The sequence below is a fragment of the Aristolochia californica genome, unplaced genomic scaffold (assembly GCF_029961685.1).
Source record: "Aristolochia californica isolate CCGP_79_NKW_82.1479 unplaced genomic scaffold, dmAriCali1.0.hap1 SCAF_12, whole genome shotgun sequence".
Taxonomy (NCBI): domain Eukaryota; kingdom Viridiplantae; phylum Streptophyta; class Magnoliopsida; order Piperales; family Aristolochiaceae; genus Aristolochia; species Aristolochia californica.
Window position 1 is genome coordinate 16,270,598 of NW_027181793.1, and position 12,617 is coordinate 16,283,214.

A 12,617-nucleotide genomic window follows, 5' to 3' on the forward strand; every position below is an offset into this window, starting at 1 on the left:
AATTAATCAAGTTACATAAATCTTTCTTGAGTTAATCTCTCTCTCTCTTTGCCTGGCGCAGACCTCTTTTTTCTCTTTTCTTTTTCTTCTCTCTTCCCAAGAGCTATTTTTCCCTTTTTTTCTTTTTCTTTCTTCTTTCTCTTGACCAGAATATTGGAAAAGGGATCCTAAATTCAACAGAAGATGGGCCCAAACCCACACGACAAAGGAAGACCCACATATCCAAATGTGTTGGAAGATGGATTCAAGGCCCATAGACGAAGAAGAAAGCCCACTAGCCTAGACAATGATGGTAGAATGGTAAATAAATAGTCATCTTATAGAGATGACATTGATGTAATTAGGTTAAACTTCCAGGTGCATTATTGTAATATTTTAGGATCATTAATCTATAAATTGAGCTTTAGGAGGGAATGTTAGGACAATAAGTCCAAAACCTCTTCTTCCTCTTGTTTTCTCCCAATGGGTGTCTCTTTTTTTTTTCTCCCTGAGCTAAATCCTTGGAGTCCTGAAAATTAACAATATATTTTTTTGTAATATAAATTACAGGAATATATTCAATCTTCTAAACAAAATTGACTCGAAATCAAATCTCTATTACAAAGGGAACTTTTCTTCTATGTTGCACACGCCAACTTGCATGCCACATTTCCTCTCTTTGAGAGATTTTAGGCAAGATCATCTAGGAAATAACTCAATCATGAGGAGTTTGAATTATTTTTGGATTCAACATCTTCTTCTACAAAAGAGAGATCTCGACATCCTATCAATTTGTTTTTAGAAAAAACTAGTTCTTCATGGATGAGCATCATATAACCAAATGAACAACTCAAAAACACATCAGATCAATGAGCTTCAATTATGTAAATCATAAGAGCTTGTTCACATGTATTTTCCAAACTACCAAATCAACTTTTAAGTATAAAATTGTCATGAAAGAGTTACCACCAAAGCAAGAGAAATAACTTTCAAGCTTTCTATCAAGATTAAACTAGAAATATCATCCCTTGCTCAACTTTCTGAAATCAAAGCCTCAATACCAATGACACTGGAGAGAGAAAAATAACAAGGATGAAGAACTTATCTTGGCCCAACCTAATCTTTGCTTCTTCAAAGTACCCAAACTGAAGCTTGATAATCTTAATCACCATCTTAATGTTGGGATTCTAAATCCACTGGTCTGATACCATGTTGGATTTAGAATCCCATGACAAGGTCTTTGACCAAGGTGGTGAGAGAGTTGAAGAAGAAGAAGAAGAGAAGAAAGGAGAAGAAAGAAGAAAAGAGAGAAAAATAGAGATGGCTAGAGAGAGATGGAGAGAGAGAGAGAGAGAGAGAGAGTTGGGGAGAAGAGAGAAAGGCTAGGGATGAATTTGAGAGAAGAGGAGAGACTTAGTAATCTACCCCTTGCCTCGAACATCTATTTATAGTTGTCGAAGGGGGTTTACAGACTACAATGCCCTCAGGGTTACAAGCTTTGTAAAAGAAAATATATACGTAGACATACATCATCTTTGTTAATTACACCCTTGTGCCATCGTTATGGGAAGACCATTTAATTATCTCCTTTGCCACCTCCTTGTGTGGGGGTGGTATTTACTTTGATGTCACTCTAAGATGTCTTCCAACACATAAAAATTAGCAAAATATGTGGAATAAAATACCTTTTTCTCGTACTTCTTCTTCTACTTCTTCCCCTCATGTTGGGGATAAAAAAGGATATAGAGACCCAACTCGGATAAAACACAATGTGGGAGAACAAAATCACTTCTAGTCATATGACAAAGCTCCATACACCACTCAAAAAAGACATAGTTTTAAACACACTCCGCTCAATTTCAAAGGCAAAAAAAGTTCAATTTTAGGGCACAACAAAGAGATTACTCACTTTAAGGGTAGTTAAAAACACAAATCACTTATTCTATTATTATTTTCCAGACTTTCTCCTATCTTCCTTTATTTGACTCTCACTAACCCCTTTGGCCCACCCTTTTGGAGCATTGCTTTGGTTGGTACTTTTATTTATGTGGGTGTTTCAAGTCCTTTGAGACTTTTTATTGGTACCTTTAGGTATTTTATTGTCGTCTTGTGAATAATAGACATTACCCATTTTAGTGGTTATTATCACTATATTTGTTCGAAATCATTTGAGGTTAGTTTCAACTTATCACCCACTTCTACCCTTTGAGAGTTTGTGTCCGGTGTCGTACTTATCCTTGGGACACCGTGATAGAGGAGTTTATTACTACATCTATATTATTTGTTTTAAGCTGGGATCACTGCCATTACCTCCCAGCTTGAGGGGAATGTTGGAAGATATGATGTAATTAGGGTATTATTAATGTAATTAGTTTATGTTTTATGTCTCTTCTTCACTCTTATTAGGGTGAAGGGTATAATTATAATATTGTTACTTTTAGCATCTATAAATATAGTTTAAAGGGAGGATTTGGAACAAATCCATAACCTCTTTCTTCCTCCCGTTTTACATGTCGTCCCTTTTTTTCCCATGAACTAAATCCATGGAGTCCTGAAAATCAACACTAGATGTTGGTTGCACTCCTATAGGACATATTTCAAATGAAGGGTAGGTGTAGCAATATGATAACTTTCTATCTTGAGAATTCTGATTGAGGCAAAATAACTTTCTATCTTGAAACTTGCCTATTTCAAAGCTGCAATCATGGAAGATCAAACCAACAATAACAATATGTTTCCTAAATTATTGCAAACTGGAAATCCACGTCCAGGTTAGGTTCTGGATTCAAAAATCAAAAAAATTGATGCACCAAATGCAAACAATAGATGAAACATAGACAAGCAAGGGGGATCATTCTGTTGTTGCCCCTTCTCCTCTTGTTTCTGACATAAATTTCAAAGAGCAAACTAGTGTTTTCTATTTTGTTTGACAAAACAAACTGGAGTAAATTCATCATCAATGCTCCAACATTCAATGTAAATCAATTCATCATACAAAGGGGTCATTTTATAAGGAGAAATAGCAGCATAACATCTGGAACATACTTCCACTCTTAACTTGTAAGATCATGGAAGACCGTAACTTTTTCTCATGTATAAGGGGGATGTATCATGTAAGATAAATCCATATAACACGTATGCATAAAAGAGGCACAAACACAACATGTTCAAGGCCTCAAGGAAAGTTTAAAAAACTTCACAAATACCTTTTTTAAATTCCGAACTCGTAATCTGGCTGAACTAAGTACTCAATCTTCTTTGGCCAGCATGAACATTGACTCTTCCAAGATCGATATCTCCCTCTAGAAAACTCCTATTAAGAATTGATTGAATAGGTACAAAAATAGACTTACATATCTTACTTTTGATATATAATTCTCCATATAAAGTCTCATTCTTGATGGTATAAAATGACTCAAAATTTGAAGTTTTTTGTTGTTGCTCAAACCTTTCTTACAATATGACCTTTGTTGCTTCAAATATCGATTTCTCTTTGTAGAAAACTCCGATTCAAAAATTATCTTTGCGTTGGAATGTAGACTTAAAGATCTTTCCGTAAATTTATAATTTTCAATATTAAAATCTCAGTATGAAGGTGTGAAGTCCAAGAAAACATCGGAGAATGGGACTCTTGGGTTGCTGCTTATTCCTCATGGTACAAGTAATCCACCAAGCACAAAAATGAGATTCAGATGGAGTACTAAAAATGTAGCTCTGATACTATATTGTTTTTAGGACTCCATTACTAGCACGTCTTCAAGGTTGAGAGAATGAAGAGGAAAAGAAAGAAGGAGAAGAAGAGAGGAGGAGAAGAGAGAAGGAAGGAGAAAGGACGATTGAGAAAGAGAGGAGAGGATGAGTGGGGTCAGAATTAGGGTTATGGAACTTATCCAATCCCTCCCCTTAAGCTTTATTTATAGGGGATAAAAGTATCAATATTACAAGCATACCCTTCCCAAGCTTGAGGAAGAGACAAAAAATATAAGATAATTACAACAATAACACCCAAGCTTGTCTATATCTTCTAACACTTGTATATGTGAATGATATTATATTATCTCGTAAAATTGAAGAAGTTACAAGGCTACTTGCTACTCACTTCCAAACCAAAGACTTGGGGGGCATTGAAGTATTTTTTGAGTGTCAAAGTTGCAAGAAGCAAAGAAGGATTAATTTTATCTCATACAAAGTATATAATTGATATGCTACATGAGTATGGATTATTGGGAGCTAAACCGGTAAATACTCCGATCGAAGTTGGACTCAATCTGCACAATGACCAAGGTGTAGAATTAAATGATAAAACATTATACAGGAGATTAGTTGGGAAGCTTATATATGTCACAATTATGCGTCCAGATATATCTTTTGCAGCGTAGTAAGCCAATTCATGGAACACCCACGGAAGATCCATCTTGAAGTAGCTCAAAGGATCATGAAATATCTCAAGGGATCACTAAGGAAAGGTCTTTTCTTTTAAAATAATGATTACTTGAAAATTGAGGTTTTCTCTTATGCCAACTATGTTAGGTCAAAACTAAACGGAAGGCTATTGTGTCTTTGTGGAAGACACTTAATAAATTGGAAAAGTAAGAAGCAGGATGTGGTAGCTAGATCCAATGCAAAAACAAAATACAAAACTATGACACGTACTATTAGTGTACTCATATCGGTGATATAAGTTTTTAGGGAGTTAGGCTTCCATTAGAATGAAGCTATGACTATGTTTTGTGATAACCAACCATTATATTTATTGCCAACAATCCTATTTTTCGTGAGAGAACAAAATATATAGAAATAGATTGCCATTTTGTCAGAGATGTTGTAATGAAGAAAGATGTGATTACCCCCTATGTTAGGTCAACTGATCAACTTGGAGATGTTACCAAGCCATTAGGAAAGCGTGAATTTATGAACTTCTATGATAAGTTGACCTCATGTATATATATACTCCAACATAAGGGGGAGTGTGAGAAAATTAGCTCAAGGGTATTTTAGTCATTTTACATGATAAAATATTTTATATTATGACACTACCTTGTTCACCATGTTTGATTTAGTCTATGTACAAATTTTTATATTCATAAGCAAATAAGTATTTTCTATGTAAGAGGGGCATTTTTGTTATTTCTAAATTTACGACTTAAAACCTAATAAATAATATTGGGGATCATGCACAACCCCCACAGCAGCTCATTCAAAGCTTTGCCTCCTTTTTTCTCTTCTCTTCTCTTCTCTCTCTCGATTTTTGCACTTTTTTACACAATTTAACCGCTAAACTATCTTACAAGAACAAACTCAGCTGGCCAATGGACCGTGCAAAGGAAAATCTCCTTCCTTCTCGTTGACTCTTGATGCCACTTTCTTTTTCCATATTTAGCATTGACTAAAGCTACCTCCCAGCTATCCAAGATGAGGTGGGGTGAATCAATGAAGAGAAAAGGGGATGGGGAACCTCGCTGCCCATTAGCAAAGAAAAAAAGGAAGGGAAGGAAAAGTCCATCAAAGGAAACTTCCTCCCTTGATCCTTTTTAAAATAGTTTTTACTTTAAATTTTTTTACTAATGATATCTAACATCATCACCAATTCAACTGATTTATCAAACCCAATTGAACTGCGTTAAATCAGATGCAATCACCTCACTCAACCAGAAAACAAGTTCAGCTTAACAACACTACTCTCAGTTATGAGAGAAAACTCTCACAGTCAGTTGCAGAGAACTCTACAAAACATAGACATTGTTGAGTACAAAAATATATCAGAGCCAATAAGCTAAGGTTAAAAATCCCCTTCCGGACGACAAGGAGAAGGTCACCCCCATCCCTTCTTTTTCTTCTTTTGTTTTTTTTTTCAGTCTGAAACGGTCTACTCCTTACACATCTCTTCATCACAAGGGATAACTTGCAGAGCAAAATATACAACTTATCTGATGTGTATCGGGTGTTATTTTTTATGTAACGCCCGTAGCACCGGAGGCTGTATGTAGCAATCCTCATACATTATAGCTGAAGTAGTTCATTTGATCTTCGCGGTCAATGGCACTTTGAAAATCACAATTTTCGACACAAGAAAATGGTAGAAACAATTAACACTGATAAAAGGCCACCATCCTTTGTGCTGTGTTTCTTGTCAAGTAGAATGAGAAGAAGGCTCTCAACGGAATGGCAAAATGCCCCACTGATGCAGGAACCCTTCACCAGTTGTCACTTCCAAGACCACCAAAATGAGTACGGCTAACATGGCGGCCCTACCATTCCAAGTTTCAGCATTTTTTGTCCAACCCCACTCCCAAAATGTCACTGGGGTTGGGAGCTCTCGGCGTTGTGAATCATATGCAGCCAGTAATTCTTCAACACTGCCCAGAGGAACAAGTGACTACAGCAAATGCCAATGTTACAAATCATTCAGTACCAAAATGCAATCAATCTTAATGACAAATGGACAAGAGAATAGGGGACAGAGAGATAAATAGAAGTCATTCAGTCAAAAGCAAGAGCAAAAGTTGGTATGCATTCTTCTGACTTCAAAAAAGCATTCAATTGTGGAGAGATAAAAAAGACATATACAGAGAGAGAGAGAGAGAGAGACCTGACGAGCTTCCAGATTGGAGACAGCCATTGCTCCTACATATGGAAGGCTCTCAATCACTGCATCTGCTAAATCGGAGATGAATGTTGGCTCAGTTCCTAGGGCTGGAACGCGGCCCCACTTCTCTATGCCAGATTTTAGAGCCAGCTCTTTGTACTCTACATCAATTTCTTCAAGAGTTTCAATGTGCTCGCTCACAAAGCTGCATATTAGACGTACAAAATGACAATTGTGAAAATTCTGCTTTACATGATATAACTATACATGCTTCTCTTTTAGATTGAGTCAACTCTATGTTATGCTTGATTTTGTGGTACTTTTAACTCCTCTTCCCAGCCTAATTACAGAAGAAATTTTCCAAAGAACCTCATGCTCAAACTTAACCTCTATGATGACCTTACAAATCAAAAGAGTAGAGTTAAAAAAGAGGACTCTGTAGACCTAATAGGAACAGCAAGCATTCTTTTCACTCCCTTTTGGCCAAGCTCAATAATTGTATCATCAGTGTATGGCTTCAACCATTCAACAGGTCCCACTCGGCTCTGTAAAAGTAAGAATGCCAATATGCTAAGAATTTGTGGCATAAGAAGAAGAAAACAGAAAATATACAGGTGGCCAAATTGAATTATATCAAGTAGATATTACATATAATAAAAAAAATTGACAAAATGAAAATTCAAGAGATTCTGTCAGAAAAAAAAAACTATATCTCATGAGCATGGCATATGTAATGCTTCAGTTTATTTCTGACTGCAAGTGGCATAGGCTATACGGGATTTCTTTTGCACACTTTCTTTTTCTCCTATAAGATCTGCATTCGGCATACCATCACTCTTTGGTACCAATCTGCGACACTGGCAGAAAATACTTTTGCCACAAAGGATTGTTGGTATGTGGTAAGCACATAATTTTTTTTTTTTTCAACATCCGTTAGACACTAGGACATCAAAAGAATTTCTCTCTAGAGGTCTAGATAGAAATAAGCAGATTGGAGGACAGAGATGCCGATGGATAAGTAGAAGAAATCATCCTTTCATATATTATATTTCTGATAAACTGAAGACTAGCTTATAATGGTCAACACAGTCTCATATTTCCGACTGTATCCCACCAGTATATTATCTCAGACTCTAAACGAGTTCAGGCCAATGTTACTTATGATGCTCCATAAATAAACAAGGTACCATTGAGGTAGATATCAGGATTTATGAAAAACAATCTGTACCTCAAGTCACTTATGGGCTGTGGCCAATATAAAACAATTATTAGTTAGTATTTTGGGAGCACTTCTTAGAACATAGTTATGCATAAGAAATTACAAAGAAAAAATGCACCTGATAAGCTAATGTATATGCATTTGTTATCTTCCGCTTCTCCAATTCTTCCATAATCAAGTCCACACACTCCTCCATCTCTGCTTTGTATGGGTCACCAGCTTCTTCCACATAAGCAAGTGGAACTCCATGAGCACTAAAAAATATCATAACCTATTACACATTTTTGAGTCAGCAATTAAATAATCTCAGTACTGTGGCTTTCTTATAACAAAAATTGAAAGATATGTGCAAAAGGACATTACTTCTTCAGGGAAATCAAATTTTTGTAATTCTTTCTCAGTTAGATCTGCCATTGCTTTGATGTACCCTTCACGTTGGTACCATGAAGGTATAACTGTGTGTTGCATGTTCACGAGGTATTCATCTTCCCTAATTATCCAAATATATGTCAAGATCTCAAAAAGAAGCCATAACAGCACAAAAGATTGTCAGGTAGCAGAATATTTTTATAGTATCACGCATATTAATATGAAATTTGATTTGCATATATCACAAGAGTCAGATAGTGGTGAGACTTATTACTTAAATATGTTCTCCAACAACCGAAGACTTGACCCACTAGTTGAAATTGAAAACTGAGGATATAATGGTAGCACAACAAGCTTTGTAATTCCATCCTTTTTAATCTGCATGGGCAAGCAAATCAATAAGAAAAAAAATTCAGCAAAAGAAAATTGAAAACCAAGATTAAAGACCAAGAATATTTTTCTTTGCAAGCTGAAGTTACAAACTCCAACTTGAGGAGGGAGTGTTGAAGAACAAATAGGGAAGAATCTTACATGACTCTCCTGGAAAAGAGTCTTATAAGAAGAAGCTTTGGAGGAGGGCAAATGTTAGTATTATTAAACTTTTAAATGTTAGAGTTATTTAATTGTTTTAAGGCTTATTTTTTAAAGTTGTTCGTAGGATGTAACTAGGATAAGGATAGTTTAATTCAACTCAAAGAGTTTATGTATTCTCTCTGTTATAAATAGAAACCTAATGTACTCAATTAACAACAATCAACAAATTATTCTCTCCTAAAATTCCAACACCTACATATAGATCATTTGCTTATCTTTGTCAAGAATTTCTATTCCTATTAAAGTATAGGATGCTTTAGCTTCTTCGAAGTGGAAAAGGGCCATGGATGAGGAAATATGCCTTGGTTGCTCAAAAAACATGGGTCTTGATTGATCTGCCCCAAGGGTTACTGTCATTGGTTGTAGATGGGTTTATATAGTTAAGTAAAATGTTGAAGGCAGTGTGGAACGATATCAAGCAAAGTTAGTGCCTAAGGGATATACCCAGACATAGAGTATAAATGTCTTTGACACTTTTTCCCAATAGCTTAGCTTAGTATTACTTGGATCTTGGTTTTTTTAGCAATAAATACGGGTTAGTCTTTGTACCAGCTTGATATAAAAAAATACATTTTTGTATGGAGACTTGCACGAGGAGGTGTATATAGAGCAACGTCTAAGAAATGTGGCTCAAGGGGAGAAGGTGTGTAAGCTCTAGAAAGTTATATTATGGTTTGAAGCAGAATTGACGCAAATGATTCGAGAAATTCAATAAGGTGGCGATGTCATTTGGGTTCATCAAAAGTCACTGTGACCATTCCCTGTTCATTTTTCATATGATAGTCTGATATTGTTGTGCTAGTGGTATATGTAGATGATATCATGCTCAATGGAGATGATATTGAAGTATTGAGGACATTAGACACATCTCAAGCAGCACTTTGAGAGACAGGACCTTGGTACACTTAAATACTTTCTGAAAATTGAAGTAGCCAAAAGCAAGAGGGGTATAATTTTATCCTAGAGGAAGAATGTGGTTAAAATACTAAGCGAACATGGAGTAGTGGGTCCAAAACCTGCAGACACAACGATAGAAATGAACTCTAGCTTGATGACAATAGACCACCACATACAAATAGAACTAAGTATTGGAGACTGGTGAACCAATTAATTTATGCTACTCTTACTAGACCAGACATATCATTTGTAGTTCGAGTTCTAAATCAGTTTATGCATATTCCTAGGAAAGTGCCTCTTGTGAAGCACAAAGATTTTTGAGGTACTTGAAAGGGGCTCCTAAAGGGTAGCGTTATGAATCACATGGACACTTAAACATTATATGTTTTTCATTTTCCGACTTTGCGGCATCAAAGTTAGACAAAAAATCTACTACAAGACAGTGTGCTTGTGGGTAGGGGTGGCTTCGAACCGAGCCGGCTCGCAAGCGGCTCGGTATCCTTGGATCTCGAGCTGAGTTCGAGATCCGGGATCGGCTCGTTTAAATTAACGAGCCGAGCTCGACCGAATCCTGGTTCGGCTCGACGGTTCGTTAACGAGTTGAGTCGGGACCGGGAGTGAAGGGGGGGAAAATTGTTCCTCCCCTCATCACCGCCGAGCCTCTCCCGTCTGCTGTTGTTGCCGCCTTTGTCGCCGTCGACAGCTGCTCGTCGGCCGCCTCTGTCACCGTCCGTTCGATTTCTTCCTCCCCTTGCCTTCGCCTCTGTTTCCATCACCGCTGCTTCCGTTACCACCGCCTCCGTCGCAGTCGTCATCCCCGACGACAGGTCCTCGCCGGCGCTGTAACCCCATTCCTCCGCGTCGTCTCGGCAGATACCTAAGTTCAGAGGAGAAATAATCTCCCCCCCCCCCCCCCCCCCCCCCCCCCCCTGCTTGTAGATGATTTCACACGAGCGAGATCATAAAGTGAAAAAAAAAACTTTTCCTTAAACTCTCCTTCCTCATGGCTCTTGAAGAAATTGAAAATACATTTTATAAGAAATAAGTTTCTAGGGACTATTAGTGTCTCATTTTTTTGTAAACATTTTTCTAATTGAAAATTCTTATTAAAAAATCATATAATTTTCTAAGTAAGATTTTCTTGCCAAGATGGGCTAAAAAACCATATAGAAATTTTTTGAATAAGTATTTAACAGTTGATGTTGTAATAGTTTTAGCATGAGGCGATTTTCATTGTAATTTTGTGTTTGACATTTTATTTGATTACAAATTTATCAATAAGAATAGTAATATATTAGATTGATTATTAATTTTTATTTATTTCCCTAGAAGAGGCAATAAGAGGTCCATTTAACTTTCCTAAGAAAATTTTAAAATACTTCTTGTAATTTTGTAATAAGTCACTAATAGTAATAGGATTTTATTTAAAGGTTTTTTTGGAAATATGTATCATAGGAAAAACATTTCTAGTTTTTCCTAGAATATAAATTTTCAACCAGGGGCACTAAGGAGGCCATAGTAAATTTATGGCCAGATTAAAAAATTACAAAACAAGCTAGACAACATTGTTATGGTCCTGGGGTTAAGTACCTATGTCTTCCGCTCCTTACAAGTCGGTCTTTTGGGTAGTATTGGCTAGGTGCTTAACATTTGGTATCAGAGCTAGCGCTGCATCCCGACTTTGAATCCCGGCGCCCCCAAGGCGGATGCGGGTGGTCACGCGCCTGGACTGACCCGGGTTCGACCCGGCTCCGATTGCTCTGTTGTGGTAGCCTCCGCGGTCGTCGGCTCGGGGAAGGGCGGGGTACTATTATGGTCTTGGGGTTAAGTACCTATGTCTTCTGCTCCTTACAGGCCGGTCTTTTGGGTAGTATTGGCTAGGTGCTTAACAAACATTTGGAGTAAAAAAGATTAATATTGGTGCGTTTTAATCCATTATTGAAATCCAATCCTGAACCTCCCCTATCATTCTTTTTTTAAAATGTATGCATAATTTTATATGTAATTTATTTGACATATATTTTATATAGAGTATTAAATGTAGGTTATGCTCAAACTCGAGTAGAGCTCGAGCTCGAACTCCGCTAAAATTATTAGGCTCGAGTTCGATTACAATTTTAGGTTTGAGGCCAGGGTCAGCTCGAGCTCGAGTTCAAAATATTTAAATCAAACTCGGCTTGAACGAGGTTCGGACTCAACTAGATTCGATGCCACCCTTATGCCCAATTTTAAGTAGAGGTCATTCCCAATTTTATGTAAAATGTATGCATAATTTTATATACAATTTATTTGACATGTATTTTTTGAAAAATTTTAAATGTATGTTTGAGCATGAACTCGAGACATGTATTTTTTGAAAAGTTTTAAATGAATGTTAAAGCTCGAGCTTGGCTCGAACTCGGTTAAAATTATTAGGCTTGAGCTCGATAACAATTTTAGGCTCAAGCCTAGGCTCGGCTCGATCTCGAGTTCGAAATATTTAAATCAAGCTCGGCTCAAACATAGGCAGGTTTGGGCTCGGCACGACTCGATGCCACCCCTACTTGTGGGACGTAACATTATTAGATAGAAGAGTAAAAAATAAAATATAATTACCCAATCAAGCACTGAAGCTAAATATCAAGCAATGGCACATACTGTAAGTGAGTTTATGTGGGTAAAATCTATCTTGCAAGAACTCGGTCTAGGGGGAAGAGGTCCAATAGAACTTAATTGTGATAACCAAGCAGCAATCTTCATTGCTAGCAATCCAATATTCTACGAGAGAACCAAACATGTAGCAGTGGATTGTCATTTTATTCATGATGCAGTGTTAAGCGGAAAAGTGACTATCCATATGTAAAGTGTCCTTTCATCAATTCTCGTTCCAAGCAGGAGTTGGTAGATATATATGCCCTAGATTGAGGGGGAGTATTAGAGTTCAGGGGTATTTTGCTAATTTTACTATAATATATTGTATCTTGGTAATATGTT

General features: G+C 36.8%; 1 protein-coding gene across 2 annotated transcripts in view; it reads right to left on the reverse strand.

Annotated features, from left to right (window-relative positions):
- Positions 1-5,623: 5,623 nt before the first annotated feature.
- LOC137945791 (ferrochelatase-2, chloroplastic-like) overlaps positions 5,624-12,617 on the reverse strand; it is a 30,738-nt gene continuing 23,744 nt past the window's right edge. For both annotated transcript variants that reach the window (XM_068791815.1, XM_068791816.1), the window contains exons 6-11: positions 8,428-8,531; positions 8,148-8,274; positions 7,903-8,055; positions 7,010-7,110; positions 6,569-6,770; positions 5,624-6,355 (exon numbers count right to left, since the gene is read on the reverse strand). In XM_068791815.1, the coding sequence (XP_068647916.1) occupies positions 6,134-6,355; positions 6,569-6,770; positions 7,010-7,110; positions 7,903-8,055; positions 8,148-8,274; positions 8,428-8,531 (909 nt within the window). In that variant the 3' untranslated portion in view covers positions 5,624-6,133. The remainder of the gene's footprint in view (positions 6,356-6,568; positions 6,771-7,009; positions 7,111-7,902; positions 8,056-8,147; positions 8,275-8,427; positions 8,532-12,617) is intronic.